Source organism: Thermobia domestica, chromosome 16, assembly GCF_964235325.1.
Source record: "Thermobia domestica chromosome 16, izTheDome1.hap1.1, whole genome shotgun sequence".
Lineage (NCBI taxonomy): Eukaryota > Metazoa > Arthropoda > Insecta > Zygentoma > Lepismatidae > Thermobia > Thermobia domestica.
Window position 1 is genome coordinate 135,692,279 of NC_137469.1, and position 22,357 is coordinate 135,714,635.

The following is a 22,357-nucleotide window of genomic DNA, read 5'->3' on the forward strand; positions in this document are numbered from 1 at the left end:
GCAGGCATCTACTCCAAGTTGTGAGTTATATAAATAGTCCGACGATCTGATATTACGTGTGTAATTGCTGTATAACAGGATAGAAGTTGTTGCGTTCAACGATAAAGGGTTGTGTCCGGGTATTCACGGTCGTGTAAAAGTGTAGACGTTAGTGTTTAATTAAATTGATTGTGTTAATTTGTATGTGTCTGCGCAGTGGCAGATTACCCTGTGCACGAGCTGGCAGATATGCACCTCATTTAAGGTGAGACAAGGGGAAATAACCTAGAGGCGAGGCTTTTATATCGTGACCGTCGCCCTCAAAGGAGAGTAACATTCCTTGTATTTTTTTTTTCCACGCCTCCATATTCGCCAGGGTCTCCTCAATTTCCCCAACGTGAAATCGGAGGGAATCGCACCATGTGGACAGTTGAATTTGAAGACAGCGTACTGGAAATGATCAGAGACCGTCCTGAAACTAGCAATAGCCATGTGTAGAACGTAAGAATCCACATGCAACTCTAGTGAACGGTCAACAACAGAGATCGAGTGTAAGCGAGTGGTGCGATGTAGTGGATAATTTTGAGATAGGACCTTATTTATCTCCGGCTCGCCTGTGTAGGAGTACGTATCTTATATTTTTACGTAATTTTCTCCCAAAATTGTTAGAATGTGTGCCCTTGAACATAATGCAGCAGATGTAATCCCAACATGAAGTGCACCTGAATATTTTGACAATAATATGCAGACCTACTTAAATGAAACATTCCCAGATCGTTGTATTGAGAAAGAAGGACCTGTGTTATGACCACCTCGTTCACCCTATCTCACACCCCTCGATTTCTTTTTTGCGGGTTCTGAAACGCCTTTTGTATACAACACCAGGCACGACAGTCGAAGAACTTGTTGCTCGAGTTAATATAGCTCCGACAGTTATCTCCGAATTCACGTGTATTTGACCGCACGCGGAAAAATTTGCTTTGCCGACCGCCGACGTCATCTTTGCAATGCGGTCAACGGTTGACAATATCAGACTATGAACTGTTATACTTCACAGCTGCCTCATGTACACATACTGCATTGCACAAATACTGTATAAGGTACCTCTGAGCATTTCACAGTTAGCCTACTTTGTACGAAACAGAATAAATCAGTAGTGTGGCATTGTATTTCTTTGTATCATTGTGCAACATGCGCAATAGATTATGTTTCGTCGAGTTTCATTCCTTCTGTGCTCGGAATTATTATCTTCCATGGAATTACGTCTTACGAGAGGAAATCTTTTAATGTAACTTACTTTGGCCCAAATTCCATTCACGTAATTTTTGGGAATCACTGTTGTCATGGAAGAATCCCTTGTTCTCTCGTTCATCATACATGGTGTTTGCCGCCTGACTGTCTTATGAACTTTCGTTATAAACGTAATCTGGATCAAAGCCTTTTTTCATTTTCACACACTCTTAACTTGGACAGGAAGCCGTTCATTTATGATTCGTTACCATTACCCTTGAAGATATAACTGTGATACGTTAAGACTTCGTTTCATTTTAATTCCTCTTCCGAGCATTTATTCTGTGCTGAGACAAAATAGATCAATCACACGTGTATCTCTCTTTTACTTTCGAATTCTAAGCGGTCTAATTTGAACGATGTACTATTACCTTTGATTGTTGAAATCTTAAACTCGATTGTTGTTCATTTCCCTCACTCAACGTTCGATAAAATACTCGAAGGAATACTCCAGTTTCTTTGGGAGTTACCCTTGCACCGCCACTGCACTACATCCGATTGTGCACTAATGGAATCTACGACTAAAAGCAATGGACACTTCATTTTGCCCGATTTCGATCTGACATCTTGTTCTCGAGTATGGATGTGTTTGCATTTTTCCGAATATTTTCAGATGGTCATAGCTCCGAGGCATTTCTACACCCAGGTTGGTGTATATTGTCTGTTCACTCTAGGATGGAAGATTGTTTACAAACAACAATTGTAGTGCGAGCGTCAAAACCTTGCTTCTCACCCCTACATGGTTAATTCATGGTTGCCAGGCACATGAATCTCCGAACCGAATGTACCTACTTCTGCACAGTCATCGACCAAGTGCTATTACTACATAAATTGCTGCTTTTGAGATGACTGAGATATTAACGTTATGAAAAATTGAGTTAGTATTATGTAATACAATCTTACATATAATGCACACTCAATTTTGTACAAGTGTTCTTGTTCGAAAGTGTGCGAAAACCTTGTACGCCTGGCAATATTGGAAGATGGCAGTTTGTGTTGTAAACAATAAACAGAGGGTGCGAAGACCGTTAGGTTCGCTGGACAACGTTGTTTTCATGATAAGGCGACAGAAACATATTGTACTGATTGTAAACAAAGGCTGGGAATTTCGATGCGAGTATAGTTGGAAATATTCTCGCAACTTATTGCCTGTTGGTGAATGTTTGCAATGTTGCAAACTGCTAAGTGTAGAATTCCATACTAATTGAACGAGCTTTGAGAAGGATTAGTATGATGCAATAATTATAAATACTAACAACCATAGACTTAAAGTATTAGGAAATAAACCATACTGCTGTAAGAAGAATATAATACACATTGAATTCAGTGTTCAAAGTACAATATAAAGCGAATTTTAACATTTAAACATTTTAAAGCTGTACACATTTGCCCTGTTTGGGTACCCTTACCAGACACTGTGCAACACGAAAAAAGGCATTAAAATAGGTAGATCGAGCGTGGGCATGAACGCGGCTCTGGCCGGTATTTCTTATTAAGGTTTTCCTCAGTCCCACGAGGTGAATGACTAGATAGTAGCTTCTGTAAGGCAGGGGCGGATCCAGGACAGACTTCTTGAGGGCGGTGGGTTTTAATACTGCTACTTAGAGCTATTTTTAAGAGCTCCAAACTCTGGGATTGGGTTTTATTTAAATATATAAAATGAGAAAGGTTCCTTTCCTGGGGGCAATCGCCATGATCGCCCCCCTGGATCCGCCACTGCTGCAAGGCCAGAATTGGGCCAAACACCGAGGCCCCAGAATTGGCGGGAAATATATTCCTTCAGAATATTATGTTGTCAACACTTCCACAAATATTATTGTGGTGGGTTCCGACATCCCTTTTTCGTTTATGTGTGTTTAAATTCATTATGAAGTAAATGTAGAAGTGTTTCATTCTCTTTCTTTCTTTCTTCTGATCTTTCTCATCCTTGCTCTCCTTTCCCCACCTTCTTCCTCCTGTAATATTGTTTCTCTCCACGGCCCAAGGTTTAAAGAGACCAACCTGATATAGTTAACTATTAGCAGAAGTGTACCAATAAATTCACATTAGAGACAGCTCCGTAACTTATATTTTTTTCTGGGGGGGCAAGCATTAATATGTGTATTTGGGCCTCCTAGAAAAAGTTGTTTTTCTCATTCTTGCCCCCCCCCTCTTTCTAAGTTTTTCTTACTATTTATGCCCCCCGGAGCCTGTTGGCCCTCCCTCACGGCAAGGTCTGCGGGGCCGTTACTTACGCCCTTGTTCCCATTCCATACATGACAAATTAATTAAGGGGACAACATTGACAAATCTCAAAGCCATACGAATAAATGTTATTTCTAGGGCCCCTAATAATAGACGTTTCTTACTGAAGTGGGCACAAGGCTCACATTTGTTTTATTTACCTTTTGTGCGCTGCTTTATGTAATGTAGTGAAACTGTTTAATGCTTCATTTATAATTTCATGTTCGTATTGTATATGGATTAAGAAAATTTCGTCTCCAAATGGGCCCCTTCGAACGGCGGGGAACCTCCCTGGGGGGAAGTTGCCCCTGCCCTGTCCCACACAAGTTACGGTCCTGATTAGAGAAGAAGTAAACTCTTTCGAAATTTACGCAACTTGCAAATACCAAACCCTACTAGTGCTAAAATTGATGAGTTAGTTCCACTGTTACAACTGCTATAAGGGGCAAGTAGGGGAAGGACTACTAAGATTCGCTGGCCAGGTTTTGTGTCAAAACACAGCGCCAAGCTACAGTGAACGGACAATACTTTTCGTTTTATCTCGGAAACAGGAATCACCTCCCGACGTGTACTACATTAATTATGTTACACCAATCTGGGTGTAGTATACGTTTCTATCGGCGCCTTTTTGGTAGACTTGTCCACCGCCCTCGTTAGTATCCCAGCACGGGCCTGGACCTAATTCATCATATTGTTTTCCGTTATTATGGAAAAAGTAGCAGCAATGCTAGATGGCTTTCTTCGTCTTCAGGCAAGAAAATTAATACTTTTCGTTCGTAGGCTTTTTCAGTTGCTACAATAACATTACATTCAATGAATCTGGGTTAATTTTATTGGATGCGTAGTTTTGGGAAGCGAACAGATATAGATAAACTTGAAAGGCATGAACGAACTTCACTCCGAATGCGTCCATAGGAGTTGATACGTTCACGGTTGTGAGTACGCGCGCGTAAAAAGTTGGATTAGGTTAGTTAGTCTTAGCTATATATTACTGTTGTTTCCAATCCCATTTCTCCTTCGCTTGTACTATCTAGGCCTATTTCTGGCGCCCTGTATAATAAACCTTACGTCTTTAAGTTATTATCAAAGTATAGATTTGTATTGCCCAAAACCGCATGGTTATAAACTTAACTTGGACCACGTTCTCTTAATTTCATTAGAATATGTATACTGTTTCGCATGTGTAAACGCGATTACAAAACTAAATAAATAAACTAATAATGGATAATTTTATCGTGTTATAGTTAGCGTGTGAACCCGAATCGCAATTATCATTATATGGCAATCTTGAGTTACATTTGATTATTTTCAATACTTCGAGTTGGCTTACGATTAAATTGCTCACAGAAAAGTCTTCCAACCAATTGCTTTTACAAAGTTAAATAATGGTTACCTGCAAATTTTACAGTACTACTTATCCTCTTAACCTAAAGTTATTGAATTTTGTACTCTGAAATGTAGACTAATATCATATGTTACATCTTTGATTAATATGTATGTGCAAAGTAAATAAATACTAGAATTCAGAACAACTTAAAACTGAAATATTAAACAACCTGTTTTCTTCCGGAGCATTTTGTTATAAATAGCTTTAGTATGGTGTGACTTTATGAATTTTGACTGGATACCTGGACTCCTCTCAACAGGAGAGAGTCTGTCTTCATGTCTAGTTATTAAAAATGGATTGGACAGCCTCTCATACAGTGTTTCTTCTTTTTCTTCGTCATCTAAGGATTAAATTTAGTTTCTATGGAGATGACTTAATTCCTTTCACCTAAATCCCTTCTAGTTCTTTATTCTCTTCAGTAAGTATTGATTAATTGGAGGGATGTAATCACGAAGGAGCAAGTTGGAGCCTAATCCCCAAATGAAGTTCGACTGTAAGGCATAGGCATTTGTTTAAACAACTTAACTACAGGAAATGAAGAATCCTAATAATAGAACAAATAGAAGTGCCCATTCTTCTCACGAAAAGAATAACTTTTAATAAAAATAAAACTGAAAATTTAAATGTAAAAATTGCTCCCCTATTCCCTTTTAGAACCAGAATTTCCGAAAACGCTACATCATATGTTCACTCACTTTTGATTATTAGTTTATACATCGAACTTTACCTCTAGTTAAGCACTTTTTGAACATAGAATCGAAAATTTTAATAATAGAAATTGTTCCCTTTACTGGTTGAATTTTTGAAAAGGCTGAAACTAGTTTTCAATTGATTTCAATTAGGAGTTTATGTATCAGACTTCTTAGCTCCAACCTAATCGAGTACTGATGTTAAGTTTTTTTTTTTTTTCCTAAAGAATCGGAAGTTTGAATATTAATAGAAATTATTTTCTTTCTCCATTAGAAGCTGACTTGAAAAAAACATGTATTATCCTACTTTTAATTAAGAATTAAAGTACCGATTTTCACATTTCTAGAATGAGTGAATCCTCACATTTCGCAGTTCAGCAATAAAAGGTCGAAATTTCTATGATAAAATTTCCTCCTTCTCCATTGAAAACCGAAATTTTCATAAAAAACAATCTGAAAGTTCTTGGAAAAAATATTTGAACTTTCCTTTAATTTCCCTTAAGATACGTATTTTATACAAAAAAAAAAACTTCTTACCTCTTGTTTTCGTGAAATGAAATATTTGTTTAACGTCCAACGTTAATACAATGTAGTCTAAGGGAGACGGATAATGAAGGTAAGTGAATGATGCTGAAATAATGGGTGGAATGATAATGTGGTAGGAAATGGAAGTACGCCAAGAAAACTCACGGACACAATATTCTCGACCACTTGGCCAGGAATCGAACCAGAGCCCCACACACCAGAGGTAAGCGCTCTACCATTGAGCGTAAGTGCCCCCACCCCTTGTTTTCATAGCAAAAGGAGTTTCGTCTTCAAATTTTGTTTCTAGCTCACATTCATGTTCAGGCTGACTGATTCATATATAATAAACACCAATATCAACTATATCCCAAACTAGGTATGGGGGCGCCACAGGCCATCAAATGGGGCCTCAGTAAATTGGCACTATTCAGGTGTGATTTCTCATTCATTCACTTAACAAATATGCTAAAGCTACATCAAAAGCTGCTCTTTTTGCATTTTTTCCCTTATAGGTGGTATGGTTGGTTTTGGCTAATTTTGACCATGGCGTACCCGTGATACAATTTTGGAAAAAATATATGATTGTAGGGTTAAAGCCACATCTAAAAATTATTTTTTCATAATTGTGCTCGCAGATCATCACAGGTCAAAAGGGACTCATAATATGTAATCGGATTACACCTATACATGCATCCAAGTTTTAACAAAATCGATCGAGCCATTCTTGAGATATAAATTAATTGCACTTTTCCGATTTTGCGCCATTTCTCATGAACCAATTAGAGTTGAAGTTTGAAACGTGAGGGATTAATGTATCTTGAGGGTACCTACATATCACCCACTTGTCGTTCCTAGATTCTACTGGGGCCATTTCACTTTACTTATCCATCCACGTCCTTTGTCTACATTATATTTTTTATATTCTGTAACTAGTGTTTTAAAAAAATACTTTTTTATCACATGGAAAATTTGATGAAAAACAACGTTTATATTTAGTTTCAGTTTGAATTTCATTCGCTTTCTTTAAATGCTACTTGGTGTAAAACAGAAAGTGAGATACAGCTGTTAATACAATAACTATATTTTTTAAGTCACGAATAATACATAAATATTTTTGTCAGGAAATCTTAAAGAAATTAAATGCAATATCTAAGAAAATCAGTCTTATGTATAAAGGTAACCAAGAAAGTTCTTTCGCTTTCTGCGGAGGTCTGTGTTCAATTGGCACTCACACCGTGAGTTAAATGCGAATGGAGATAAGGCGAAGGTCAGTTGTTGGTGTGGGTATATCCAACATACTACCTGGTTGTGGTAGTTAACTTACACCGAAAACTTGCTTAAGGACAGAATAAACATGAAACCTCCACAGAGAGTCATAACTCGTGATTGCTGTACGAGTTCAACCTGGGGTCAAACGCCGTTGCAGCGTGGCGGAAGATATTCCAGGCCTTTGGTAAGGGTGTCGTGACTACGTGGATAGTGCAATGGTGGTTTAAGAAGTTTAAGGACGGCGACAAAACGCTCGAAGACGCACCACGTGTCGGAAGACCAACCCATGTACAAAATGAAGATCTTCAGACAGCAATTGAGGCGAACAGTGGCCAGACATGTCAGGAATTAGGACTACAATTCAGTGTGAGTGGAGAAACCATTCGGCAGAACCTCCATCAACTGGGAAAACGCTACAAATTGGGTCGATGAGTCCTACATGATTTGCATCCGGGTCAGAAAGCAACGCGAGCAGACACCTGTGTTTCTTTGCTGTCTCGTCTGAAAAAGGAGTCATTTCTGGACAGGGTGTAGACATGTGGTGAGAAGTGGGTCCACAGCGCCGTCATCATTGGTCAGAATCCCATGGACCGGTTCCAAAACAGCCGAAACCAGCACTCAACCAGAAGAAGGTCCTCCTGTGTGTTTGGTGGACTGCTCGCGGCATCGTGCATCGGGAACTGCTACTAGCTGGTCAGAGCATCAATGCAGCTATGTACTGTCCGCAGTTGAGCCGCGTTCAAGAAAAACTCAAAACTCTGGCGCCAGCACTTCTGAGTCCCAAAGGGATCCATCTGTTACAGAACAACGCTAAGCCCCACGTGGCTAGGATGACCCGGGACACCATTCTTCGCCTTGGATGGGAAACACTTGCAACTGCCATACTCCCTGGATATTGCACCTTCCGATTATCACCTGTTCCATGCCTTGGACAATCACCTTAGAAGACGCCAGTTAAAATTCCTAGTAGAGGTTTAAAATGCACTTGATACCTTCTTCGCTTCACGGCCCACCAAGTTCTACCGCGATGGAATCCATGGTCTCGCAGAACGTTGGCAGAAGATCGTCGATGGTGATGGGGACTAGTTTTGATCTTCCAGGTACATCTTAGGTGACATATGGATGTTCGAAGGTGGTGGGTGAGAAAGCGATAGAACTTTCTTAGTTACCTTTATAAATAGGTTCTGTATACAAGGGCTTAAATTGAAATAGTTATGCACAAAGGTTTAATATTTGCTCCGGGGCAGTAGTTCTTAGTTAAATATAATAAAAAATACCAGGAATATAATTTATGGAGAAAAACAATAAATAAATAAACAAAATTATTAATAATAATAATAAGAAGAAGAACAAGAACAAAAACAAGAAGAAGAAGAAGAAGAAGAAGCTAAAAAAAAAACATGTTTTTACTTTTCCGGAAGGAAACCAAAATTTTCCGGTTTTTCCAGGCCTCAGAAACACTAGCAGCAACACTTTTTTTTTTAAAATTTTGTACATTGACCTGGCCCCTCTTCAAAAACGACGGGTCCATCCTACCAAAACCTGCTGGCTACACCCCTGAATCATCCTCTACAGAATCGACATTTCTCTGTACCTAAACGCAACATACATATATCTAGTTCTTGTTCTTGTAACCTCACAGAGAGGTTGTATATACATAGGAGGAGATGCGGCGCCGTAGTAGCTAAGTCTGCTATTGCCCTGGAATTGGTAATATATATATATATATATATATATATATATATATATATATATATATATATGATAAATCTCTACTAAATTCATTGCTTAATGAACATTTGCAACTCGTTGCGTCCAGTAAAATTCCTTGAAGAAGACAGATGTTGCGTACGCTGAAGACGAGTCCTCGAGAGAATAGTTGAACTTAGATAACTATGTTAGTAATGATCTTGAAAATTATCCTGGTGGGGAGATGGAAAATGTCAAATGGATTTCAGACAGTTCTCTGGTGATTATAGTGATGCATAACAGGACATATAGAGATCATAAAGATTGTTGGGCAATATCATGAATGTTTTCACTAAGTACTGAATCAGTTTTTATTATTATTATTATTATTATTATTATTATTATTATTATTATTATTATTATTATTATTATTATTATTATTATTCATTGGTGGTCTTGCCTTTTGTATTTTGATAAGCTTAAGAAGTCAAATTGAGAAGAAAAAGATCACAGGTGAAGTCGATCTGTCAATATCCAGAAGCACTTTTGCTGGATACATCATCAAATGCCTTGAAGTTATTCTTGTCTTTTTTTTTTTTTTTTTTTTTTTTTTTATGGCATCTACATAGAAGTGAAGAGTATATGTGCATCGGGTTTGGTAGATTTAGAGAGGGATATCGTTTATCTGTAAAAATTCAATCAATAATTGAATGAGAATCCAAGAGGTCGTAGCTAAAATTTGTGCGACAGAAAAAGGTCCATAACCAAGTGCTCTGTGGAGTTTATTGATCACATAAGATCTACCTTTAGTAAATTGTTCGCAAACAAAAATTAAATTATTTAAAGATCCAATATCACGCTGACACCAACATAAAGGTGTAGTCGATTTATGTATTTGATATAATTTATAAGGCGTTAAGGCGGTGATAAAGAGAGGGCAGTATAATAGAATTACTCTGTATCGAGACCAATTATGTAGAGTAAGCCCTGGTTTGGGTTGAGAGAGAGACATGATTTGCCAATACTGTCGCCCTGGTCCGAGCATATTTTCAGATTTCCAAGCATGTAACATCTGGACTTGATTTCATTTGATGATAGGAATAAAGTTTAAGTGACTAACTTTAACACGTTGACTGCCGTAAAGTCTGCATATGGATTTCACATAGTTCTTAACAGGGACCATGAAACCCACATGCGGGCTTCACATTTCTTCTTTCTCAAACCGTGATTCCCATGCGTGGGCTTTAGTCTTGGCTTTGCTAAAGGAGTTTATGTGGCCATGTAGTCCTGAAGTAAAATACCTGTGAATGGCCTGCGGCGCAGATCAAAAGTATTGTTTCTACACGTATGCAAATTTATGCTAATTCTTTTGGTTGTTCACTGTTCCTTTTTCTTTCTAAAAACTCGGCGAGAAGCTTAACGAAGTAGACATTATATTGCTTGATAATATTAAAAATTTAATCTTTGAGTAATATTCACAAAAATTTATCTGTTTGAAACCTAACCTACGCATTAGGTTATATTTTTTATACAATTTATTATATGAACACGACAAAATGCAACACTCACTTCGCCAAGATTTTACTTTGAGCATATCAGTAGGTTATGTGTACACTGACTGTGGGTAAGGTAAAGTTAGGTTAGTTTGTTATTTTCACATCTTTTACCAAGTTTAGAGTTAATACTGTGGAACCATGACAAGTGCTTAAACCTACACAAAGATTCTCTACTGAAAATTCTTTCATCAAAGTACACGTATACTATGCTTCTAAATACTGTTTTCTTAATATAAATTCCCTTATCCAACACCATTTTCTTTTCTTTTCTCTTGTCACTGCAATTTAAATTTCGTCCCTTAATTCTTCTGCTATAACACCGCAAATTGTACCAATTACTTTTTGCTTGGACATCTTTAGAATTGCCAGTCGATTTCGGATGACCAGAGGAGAGCGAGTCGACAAGCAGTATTTAATTTCGGTTGAAATAATTGAACACATCCACCGATCAGATTCGGCCTAGTCGCTTCGATTTAGTCGCAAATGCAGAGAGTCGATTTAGCCGTGCGACCAAGTCGACCAAGTGAATACAGGGCTTAATGCTCGGACAAAAATTGCTTTTAGTTTCCTTAGATGTAAATGGACATAAATGTGGGCGTATGAAAAACAAATTGGACCAAGCACGGCTTCTCTGACATATGTTACTCACCCCGGCGTCCACCTTGGATCCGCCATATTGGATTCAACTTTCGGTTTTTCAAATGGAAATAGGTACAAGTGTTATATCAAATTAATGTAAAATTTTCTCGGAAATCCACTGGTGTTGTTAATTTTACCGTAGCATGTACCGTTTGGAAGATATTGCATATTAAATCCCTCCAGGCACTTTGCGAATAGACATTGCAGAGTAATATCAGTTACAGTTATGGGGCGTTTACACTTAGTCGATTTGCGTTCGATTTTTAGTTGAATTGACGTCACTTTCAACTTAATCGACCGTGTAAACAGGACTTCAACTTAATCGCTTCTTGATCGAAAGCGACTAATCGACTAGCAACTGAATTGAAAGACGTTCTATTTTCTGTGGTTGATTCTATTTTCTTCTGCTATAACACCGTAAATTGTACCAATTACTTTTTGCTTGGACATCTTTAAAATTGCCAGTCGATTTCGAATCGACCAGAGGAGAGCGAGTCGACAAGCAGCATTCAATTTCGGTTGAAACAATTGAATACATCCATCGATCTGATTCGGCCTAGTTGCTTCGATTTAGTCGCAAATGCAACGAGTCGATTTAGCCGTGCGACTAAATCGACCAAGTGTAAACGCCCCATTACGATGTTCACAAATCAAAACAATTTCTAACTGGAAAAATACTGTAGGCAGTGGCGTATTTAAGAGGGGCCTTCCGGGCTTAAGTCATCCCCCAAAAATTTTATTTACTATCTTAATTAAATGAAATATCTTGCAGAATTTTCACATTTCTAGAAATAAAGTTAGCAAAGCCCCCGATACAAAATCGCAGATATGCCACTAACTGTAGGTATAAACAATCTTTTTACAACAATGGTGTTATAATTATTACATTTCTGTGAGTGATTGTTCTTACTTTCATGTTATACTATAACAAGGAAATATTCTATTACGGTCAAAATGCCTAATGTAAATCCAGATACGACCAGATTTGGGTGAAGACTTCCTTTTACGTATTTACGTCTGTGTGTATATATATGTATTACGTTCAGCGAATATTTCGTCAACGATAAATCGCTTTAAAGATTACATATACACACGGGGCCCTGCACATATATACAATTCCGGATATATGAAGATCCATAAATGTGCAAATGACCCGTATGGGCCGCTAAAATTAGTACAATGCACATTAAACTGCGGAGAACTTTACATTTCAATAAATTTTAGACGAATACTGAGGGGACACTTCGCAAATGTACCTTGTTAGGTATATATATCTTAGTTCTCTCTTGTGCTTGTTTAATAAACAAAAATGCTATTAATTATTAAAATTGGAACTTAATTCAGTATTCATCCATAGTCAATTAATTATAATTTCGCTATTTTCTGTTAATATTGTAATGTCTCACGTGATGTAGTGAATAAATAATTCTACACGCCAGTGTTTACAAACACCACCACGTGGTATGGCAAGAGGATTCCACACCAGATGGATCTACAATCACCTGTAGGCGACGGGCTTCTGGCCTCTCCCACGAAGCAGCAGCGCCACCGCCAATCAAGGAACCGTATAAACTAGCTGGACGACGGCAATTCTGTACCAGTTTTCTGGTCACCCTCCTACTGCTTGCCACGGAACATTAGGAGTAACCTACTAACCCCAGGTCTCTAGTCTGCTATGGGACTACGCCTATCCTATCTCCTGGCTTAGTCTGCTACAGGGCTCTGTCTGGGAATCCTAACCACAGCCGCTTAGCCTGCTACGGGGTCCTGTTGACAACTTAACCCTCCTCTTCTTGCTACGGAGCATTGGATCCCTATCTCCCCTTTGCTTAGCCTGCTACGGGACTCTGTAGAGATCCTGTCTGCGACATTACGGTCAAAGACTACCTATATGTAACCTTGTATACTAGAGAGATTATTTGTACAGTATTTTGTAAAAATACTTTTATAGTGAAACTTTTATAATAAAAGCCGGTAGTGGGAGCCGATTCCGGACACTCTTCTTATTAACGCTCTACCTATACCTGTATGGGACAAAGTTTTACAATATTCATAGGAAGACTAGAGATGTTCAAGAAATTTGCAATCGTAAAAATTATTTGATGAAATTTTATCCATTATAACTTTGTACCTGTTTATTATCATATAGGCGGGGGCGCCGAAATTTTGTTTTACTTAATTTTGCTTACACTTAAGAAATGTCCAGAACCGGCTCTGCCACCGACCTTTAAGAGTAATAAAAGAAAGTCTATTATTAACAAATTCAACTTGTTCAATTACTGATATTAAAATAATCGAAATTAAAATGCTGTTTGTGCACATCAAGTCCATAGTGTGGAGGGGCTCCATCGTGCTAAAAGTAAGATGGGAAAATGCCATCAGCGTTCAGTGTGGCAGGGAACACAAGGTCCTGCAGCATCATCAGATACTGTGGTGCAGTTAAGGTGTTGTAAATGAAAAATGGCCCAATGATGCGGGTGTCCCATATGCCACACTACACCATCACCTTCGCTGGACTATGTTCTCGACTCGGGTCAACCCAGTTCGGATTTGCGTCACACCAGTATCGACAATTATGTCGATTAACCTCCACGTTCAAAATGAAATACGCCTCGTCGCTGAACAGTATGCCCTTGGCAAACGCAGGATCCAGTTCGTGTTGTTCAGTAGACCACATGCAGAACTCCAACCGGCGATCAGGGTCATCCTCGTTCAGTTTATGTTGCATGTGCAGCTTGTAAGGATGCCAATGATTGGCGTGCAATATCCGGACAACGGAGGATTGACTTATAGCACATGCTAGGGACACACGACGAGTACTTTGTTTAGGACTTTTCACAAACGACGCAACAACCCCCGTTGCAGTTTCCTCATTGGTGGCAGTCTTTGGTCGTCCACTACGTGACCTATCTTGAACAGAGCCCGTCCCCGGAATTTAGTGATCACGTGAGCCACCGTGCTGTGCGATACCGGTTCTCTGTTTGGGTGCCGTCTGTTGTAGTCAGCTGCTATTGTTAGGTAGCAGCGTTCCCCTGATATAAGGATGATTTCGATCTTCTGTTCACGTGTCAGACCCATTTTAGATCACCTGGAACAAAGAGAGAACTGGGTCAGTATCAAGGTAATTTCCCACCTTTGAACATTAATAACTTCTAAACTGTACAAGATAGAAAAAAACAAATTACACCACTAAATTCCTGAGCTCAAGCTAGTGTTATTTGATGTTTCATACACTCCTTCCCATTTAAAAAAATGACTTGAATCCAAAATGGCGTATTTCAAGATGGCAGCCATGAATGACATACACTCCAAAAGTTGCGGCCCCTCATCAAACCTCTGTTCCCATCATCACTTTTTACTTTTCCCGTCGATTTTCAAACTTATGCAGGTGTCCAAGGACTTTTGACTCACCCTGTATTTTAACGAAATAAGTCTCAAATTGAAGAGAAGTGCATTTGTTTTCCGGTCCCAGAAACCGTCATCTATCGTTGACGCAAAGTAACTTATATTTAGTATTAATGCACTCCTTTTACAAAACATAACAGATTCGATTCCATGATCCCTGACTTTGACACACCACTATATGGCTTACAAATGACCCCCGAGGAATAAATATATGTAGTTTTCAGAAATACAATCAGAGCTTACGTTACTTGCTGCAATTTTTTCATTTTCCTGAAATCCAAATGATAATTTGGTTTCCACAAAAGTAAATATGTATCATCCTGTATATGTTTTTTCCAAGCCAACACCAAATATGCTACCTTCGTGTTATACGCATCATGATGCAGAAATGCACAAATTAGCAGAAAAACTTAAAATGATGAAGTCAGTACCATTTGCCCTAAAAGAATCACTTTAATCCTTACCGTACTGAGATCACATGACTCTTATCTTCAGTCGGAAATGTATGGCCTCTTCCACTAATTTCTTTAAGTCTTCTAATTTGAAATCGCTCTTTTTCAACTTTCTCATTTGTTCTTCCATACCACCTCGTGTTAGGTATAAGGTTTTCCTGCATATGTATGAAACTGATGCCTCTATAACAGGGGCGTACGCAGACGGCGAGTCCTAGGAATCCGGACCGACTTTTCTGTTAGTTTAGTCTAATTTTAGGGGCAGTTTTACAAAATTTAATGTAATGTATCTTCGTATTGAATTTAAACCCTTCTCCGAAAACCTTTGTACATCTCTCGAAATAAATTGTTGTGTACGTCCCTGCTTTGTAGTCTTCAAATCGTTGTTGACCTACGCTTGACTTCTTTCTTATGCTTTGGCGTGGGAGACCCGGGTTCGATTCCCGGCGGGAGCTCATGTGGTTCGGATTCCACGTTAATCAGTAGGTCCACGTCTCATATAGCCTCGCTGCTGAACGGGACGTTAAACTCGAAATCAACTCAACTCAACTTCTTTCTTATGGTATAATTGTTATCTCTAAGACATCTCTTGATGAGTCTTCCATCTCACAGACTTCATTACAGAGCGTGAACCCCTTTCTTTCCCTTTTTTCCCGCCAAGTGAACTTTGTGGTGAACAAACAAACGGGGTTCTCCCGTTTCCTCCCACTTTCTTCATTCCACCATTTCATTCATTATTCATCATCACCGTCTCCTTTAGCCTAACCGGCATAAACGTGGGACGTAAAACTCAAAAATTTAATTTCATTTTTCCCCCTTTTTTCCTGGCCCTAGACTTTTAATAAATTCTATTGGACTGTTACGTGTGTATTTCAGCTTGATCTTGATTCTATCGCTTTCTCAAACTTGTCCCAGTTTATCGTAAAAATCTTCTTCAATATTGGTTACTTTGTCTTCTTCTTCAGCATCTAGACTACGCTAATGATTTCTACTTTCACACATTCTATTCAACTTCCTAAAACTTCATTCCACTTGTGAGTTTTTAATTTCTATTGTCATAACTGTGCCTTCTTGTTTCCCACGAATTTCCAGTGATTTACCATCTTATATATTTCTTCACACCTAATGCCCTGCTTAAATTTTTCACTGTAAGGGTATGCAGCAAATAAGCTGTTAGTTTCCAAGCCATATTGAATGAAATAATAATTTCATCAATTACTATTTATTCCAGGAGCATGTACGGAAATTTTCTTCCTTTGCCAAACTTTGTTTTTTTCCTTTCCTATTACGAAATAGTACATCAAACGTTTTGGAAAGTTATGGTATTTTTTATTATTATTATTTCCTTTTTCAGTATTAATGGAGAAAATTGCGAATGTGGTGTCTTTGATGCTAGTGCCATTGACAATGGGGAAAGTAACCAAGTGCGCTGAAAAAAAAATTGTGCTCCGGACAGCAGGATATTGTACAAATATACAGAATCCTCTTGCTTACTACAGAAATCAGTATGGAGCATACGTTATCCATATGCTACATATGCACTGTCCTTAGATGTTACATCATGCCGTTGCAAGATGTCTGACATCTAACATTTTTCCGTATGTCACATGCATATACTTATGTTACATTCCTCAGCTATATGTTATATAGGTCCATTTGTATGTGAGATTCTGACGGTCTATATTGTTTCATACGGAAAGTACGTACAGATGGAACACTTATACGGAAAGTATAAAACATGCGTTTTCAGTTATACGTCTGCTGTACGTTAAGTCCAAAAACTACAGGAAGTAAGCATGTAACCTACCTTTTTAAGTATGCTACCTACATTTTTTTCTCAGTGTGTCATACTTCAATGCTCCAGTGGACCACGACCAAGTCAAGTGTGACAAGGAAGGCCGCCTGAAGTGCCTCAAGAAGTGCGTCACTATAGTGAGTAGAATATTATAGCTACATTTCGTATGCTTCACGTTCACACTCATTGAGCAAAATGGAAATCTTGAAATAAATGGAAATCTCTGAGTATCAAATTCAGTCTTCCACTCAAGTTGAATATCTCTAGTATTGTCTATATCGTTACTTGTTCATATCCTTATTTTCTGTTTCAAATTCACAATGTGAAAGATATTCCAGTATAACTCAACTGAGTTTACTGTATAGTTTAAAGAAGATAAAAAAAAGAAATGTAATTGGTAAATAGCAGAACTTTCAATAAGTCGCAATGAAAAAGTACTAGCATTTCTATAAAATTTACAGTGTTTTTAAGCTAATGGAAGTTTTCACAGTAAGAAGTAGAAACAGGCAGAATTCGATCACAAAATAACGCTAATATTGGATATGAGAAACTACGAGAATTCCGAGAAAACTCACAAACACGGTGTTGCCTATCACAACCCTCCTCTTACAAGAGGTAAGCACTCTACCATTGAGCCACCATGGTTAGCTTAACATACAAACACACACAAAAAGGATAAAAAGTGAAGGGAATCTCTTACTCAAAAATTCTTGCTTGGCACATTCAATACATTGCATATAGGCCAGTCAATAAGGGATGATTTAGGGCCGAATAAGGAAAAAAATGGTGGAAACCTGGAACAAATTTTATTTTCTTTATGTGTCCGTAACAACACACTAATTTTGCACCACTCTACCACCCCGGTTTTGGCCGCCATCTTGGAAAAATGGCGCCAAAAATGAGTTTTTTTGTAAATATCTCCCATGGAAAGCATTTTAGAACAAAACATGTTATTACAAAAAATAATCTACATTAAATTCTCTACAAGAAATATTCTCTTCATTTTTTCTCTAGGATGCACCGTTTAGATATTATAAGCGTGGCAAATTACGCATTTTTCTTTCAGCATCGCTTTGTAGTAGAACCTTAACGAAAATTTTCTGATACTATTTTGTTTTAGTTATTTTTCTTATATAAAATATAAATTAATGTATTTTTCATTCATTGCAGGTGTGACTAAGGATAACTAATCAGATCTACTAGATCATCTATGTTCAAGATGTCAGCTGAAAAATGTTTTATCTGTGAGAAACTTTTCGGTGATAGTGTTACATGTATAGTAAAAAAAAAAAAAAGAAAAAGAAACTGAGAAGTGTTACACTTCATGAAAAGAGTAGAAAAGTTAACACAAAAGCAAAAAGTAGCAAAGCATTGCTATCACAACGTACTTCATCACCTACGCCGATAACCCTTAGGTCAGAAGTACTAAGATTTAATTTTCAAGAAGCCTGCCTGTTTTGTAGACAATGTACATCAGATGAATTTTTAGAGAGACAGGATAAAAAAAAAAAGAAAAAGAAAGAAAGAAACTTGTGAGTGAGTGTGAGAGTGTACATCGCATAGAAACAATTCAAGTTAAAGATTCTATTATGGAAGCTAACAAGGAATAGTGCCAATTTTCATTCAGTGAAAGTTTTCAAAATTATAAGGATGCACTGCCAACTGAAAAAAAAAAAAAGAACTAAACTGAAAGAAAATTACTCAGAAGATACTATTATACAAACAAACGAACAAAAACATAAAGAACATAGCTTGGTTCCGTAATACAGGGCATAAAATTCTCACGGATGCATGGTATGATCGTCAAAAGCGTAAGCATATAAACGAAGAGAAGTTGAGAATCATAATGACAGAAGGACAAATAATTGCTGAAGATATCGGATCCCAGGTTACGAAACTGATTAATAGTCATCAGCAGATAATCTTTGAATTACGTTAATTTATTCACTCATGGGACCTTAAAATGCCTTCTCGATACTACTATTTTGAAAAACAAGGTAGGGAATCGCATAAAATGGGAAAGAAAAAGTAAAACAATTTCCCACGTCATAATTGCAGCAGCTACACCAACATATCTTTCATCCTCATTGCAAGTTGACTTGCGGACATCGTAACCAAAAGTATGGTTGTAAGCATCTCCTTAATGTTCACTCTTCGTTAGGACTGTGTGCACCATATTATGAGGCAGTTTTCTTATGTTTCGGTTCTTCCGCACCCTGCATTCTTTGTCTGTTTATATAATAATATTTTCTGAGTAATTTTCTTTCACTTCAGATCTTATTGCTTTTTCAGTTGGCAGTGTACCATTATAATCTTGAAAAATTTCACTGAATGAAAATTGGCACTCTTCCTTGTTAGCTTGAAGGTAGTTGAAAGCAAAAGCCATGGCATCTGAAACAACATTATCTTTTGGACGACCATGTTTCATTCCAGAAGAAATCTTGTAGAACTTTTTCATGCGTGAAGAATGGTATCTGGCTTCAGCAACAACTAAATCATGAACATTGCCAATCCTAATACTAACTTCTTTGCCCTAGTCGTCATTTCTTCTGTCGGCTGCTTCCATAATAGAATGTTTAACTTGAATGGTTTCGACGCGATCTACACTCTCACGCTCGCTCACAAGTTTTTTACTCCGTCTCTTTAAAAATTCATCTGATGTACACTCATGTCCAAAATTACTGTCGCATATCTATAAATATGTTGTTGTAGGAATATTATTTGACAACGAATTTGCCCAGTATTTCTTACAATGTTAGTATGTATACAATCGGCAAAGATATGTATGTGGCAAATTTCATGTCAAAACAGCAGTAAATACGAACAATAGAACGAAAATAAAACTTTCTTGTCCACTTAGCAACATTTTGTTTTACTCATTCTAATTTTCGTATTTATAATTAATTTCCTATGAAATGTACTACAAATATATATCGGGTGTTGCAAAATAAGTGTTACAACTCTTGAAAGGTAACTCCTGCCACTGAGACAAGAAAAAAAAAAGTTCTCTTGAACTTTCGGTTATCGGACATAGTTTCGGATCTACAAGGTGCCGAAAGCGTGGGAAAATGATTTTCGGACGCCAATAGTTCGAAAACTATCCAACGTAAAATGGGCGGGTAAAAAATTCACTGAAGAAGTCATACCTGGTTTATTGAATTTTGCATGTTTCACAATCCTACCATGCACGCGCAAGGGATTCCCCAAAGGAACGTAGGGAGTCCCGGATAATCTGCCAAATGAAAATTGGTCTAAATGGATATGAATTGATAAGATTTCTACCAGGTAACAATAATTCGTTTGTATTAAGTCGATATCTGGAACAAATACAGAATGGCGGACACCTTCGTGCCCGTTGTGTGTGGTTGCATAATCGCCAGGTACGGATGCTGGCCAACAGTCACGTTCTGAGTATTAAGTGTAGAGAATTTGTTCTCAAATGCTCTAGAAAGACATCTGGAGTGTCGATAGACAACAACAGATAAAGCAGGGTGACTCACATGCGTGGAAACACGTAACGAAAAATGCCCAGAAATGCACTATTACTAAGTAAACGTGAGCTCAAAGCGTCGGAAATGTAAGAAATAGCATCAAGAACATGAAAGCCATTGCCGATTCACCAATAACATTCCATCAATCCGATGCAATATGATGAGCACTGTTGCATACCAATAAGGGTGCAACAACCGAGTCCAAGTTGAAATTGTGCAAGGGGACTCACAAAGAAACTGGGTAAACTAAATGAATATCACTAGTGGGATAGCATAATCGATATTGGAATGTGGCCAATGTGTGTGTTGATATCAAGATGTATCTAGTGGACAAATGTCAACATGCTTACGATGTGTCAATCGTTTCAATCATGATACAGGTGTTTGCTTCCACATTCTTATGTATTGTTTGTCCAATATAAGAAGTCGATTCTTCACAACCACTTTGTAAAAAATTAGCTTTGTCGTGAACAGGATCTGAACCTATGTTAGATAGCAGTATTATTCATAAGTCAATTACGTTACCTCTACACTATCGTGCCACCTGAAATTACAAGCCAAATATTACTTAATTTAGTCCTGATCTTTGGAACGAAACGGCTTCTTCCTGTAACGTTATTTGCACCAAAGTGCACAACGAAATGTATTTATTCGAAAGCCTAGACAGAAATTAATGCTCACTAATAAAGGGAAAACATACAATACAGGAGACAATAGAGAAATAAAGCATATTTTGCAGTAATTTCACCGTGCAAGTTCAAAAGTACGCAAATAATAATAATAATAATAATAATAATAATAACCTATATTATAAAATTGAAAGTAACTATGGTTGTTCGTCCTAATCTCTTGAACCACCCGACCGATCTCGATTAAATTTTCAACATAGATAAAGTTCGGGCCTGAGGTGGTATTTATCTTTTTACTTTGACGATATAACTTAGGGTTGGGGAGAGGGAGGAGTTAAAAGAATAATAAAACTTGATATCTCGTGAAACAAAGGATCAATCTCGATCAAATTTTTAACATAGGCGAGGTTCGGAACTGAGATGATTTTTATCATTTCACTTTCACGGGAGAACTTGGGGAGGAAAATGGGAGAGGGAGACATAAAAATAAATAAAACTTAATGACTTTTGAACCACCAAACAAATTTCGATCAAATTTTCAACCCAGATGAAGTTCGAACCTGAGAGGGTTTCTGTCATATCACTTTGATAGTGTAACTTAAGAGATGGGGAGGGGAATTGAACGAAAAAGAACGAAAAATTACCTGTATTAGTGGAGAAACTACAATTTTTGGAGTCGCTGACATTAACAGTGACACATCTGATGCTGTTTAAATCCAAATTCAGCCCCGCAACGTGGAGGAGGGACGACATATAAAAATGATCGAAATAACCAATATCAGTGTCGAATTCATAGTTTTCCGACTCGCTGAGATGAACAATGACACTGCAGATGCCGTGCCCAACAACATAGGATGGGAAAGGAACATGTAAAACTCATCGAAAATGACCGATATCAAAGAGCGCTTTAGTTATGCTAAACGGTGACTGAATAACGGAACATCATATTATTTTCTATCAATTTAACCCAACGAAACGGCTAATTGATAATAATAATAATAATGAGATATAACTACTCTGAATGTGAACGTTATTATTATTATTCATGTACTTTTGAACTTGCACGGTGAAATTACTGCAAAATATGATTTATTTATTTCTCTATTATTTCATGGATTGTATGTTTTTCCTTTATTAGTGGGCATTAATTTCTCTCTACGCTGTTGAATAAATGAATTTCGTTGTGCACTTTGGTTCGTTCCAAAGATCAGGGCTAAAGTAAGTAATATTTGGCTTGTAATTTCAGGTTGCCCGATAATGTAGGGGTAACGTAATGTCCTTATGAACAATACAGCTATCTAACATAGGTTCAAATCCTGTTCACCTAAAACTTAATTTT

General features: G+C 37.6%; 1 protein-coding gene and 1 long non-coding RNA gene across 3 annotated transcripts in view; one reads left to right on the top strand and one right to left on the bottom strand.

Annotated features, from left to right (window-relative positions):
* Positions 1-5,170, bottom strand: part of LOC145673438 (adenylate cyclase type 10-like) — a 545,310-nt gene extending 540,140 nt beyond the window's left edge. For both annotated transcript variants that reach the window (XR_014128769.1, XM_081743142.1), the window contains exon 1: positions 5,049-5,170. Coding sequence is in view for 1 of the 2 variants with exons in the window: in XM_081743142.1 (XP_081599268.1) it covers positions 5,049-5,067 (19 nt within the window). In the remaining variant the exon portion in view is untranslated. The remainder of the gene's footprint in view (positions 1-5,048) is intronic.
* LOC145673439 (uncharacterized) overlaps positions 1-20,853 on the top strand; it is a 38,679-nt gene extending 17,826 nt beyond the window's left edge. The window contains exon 2 of the long non-coding RNA XR_014128770.1: positions 18,069-20,853. This is a non-coding gene — a long non-coding RNA (uncharacterized LOC145673439). The remainder of the gene's footprint in view (positions 1-18,068) is intronic.
* Positions 20,854-22,357: the final 1,504 nt, after the last annotated feature.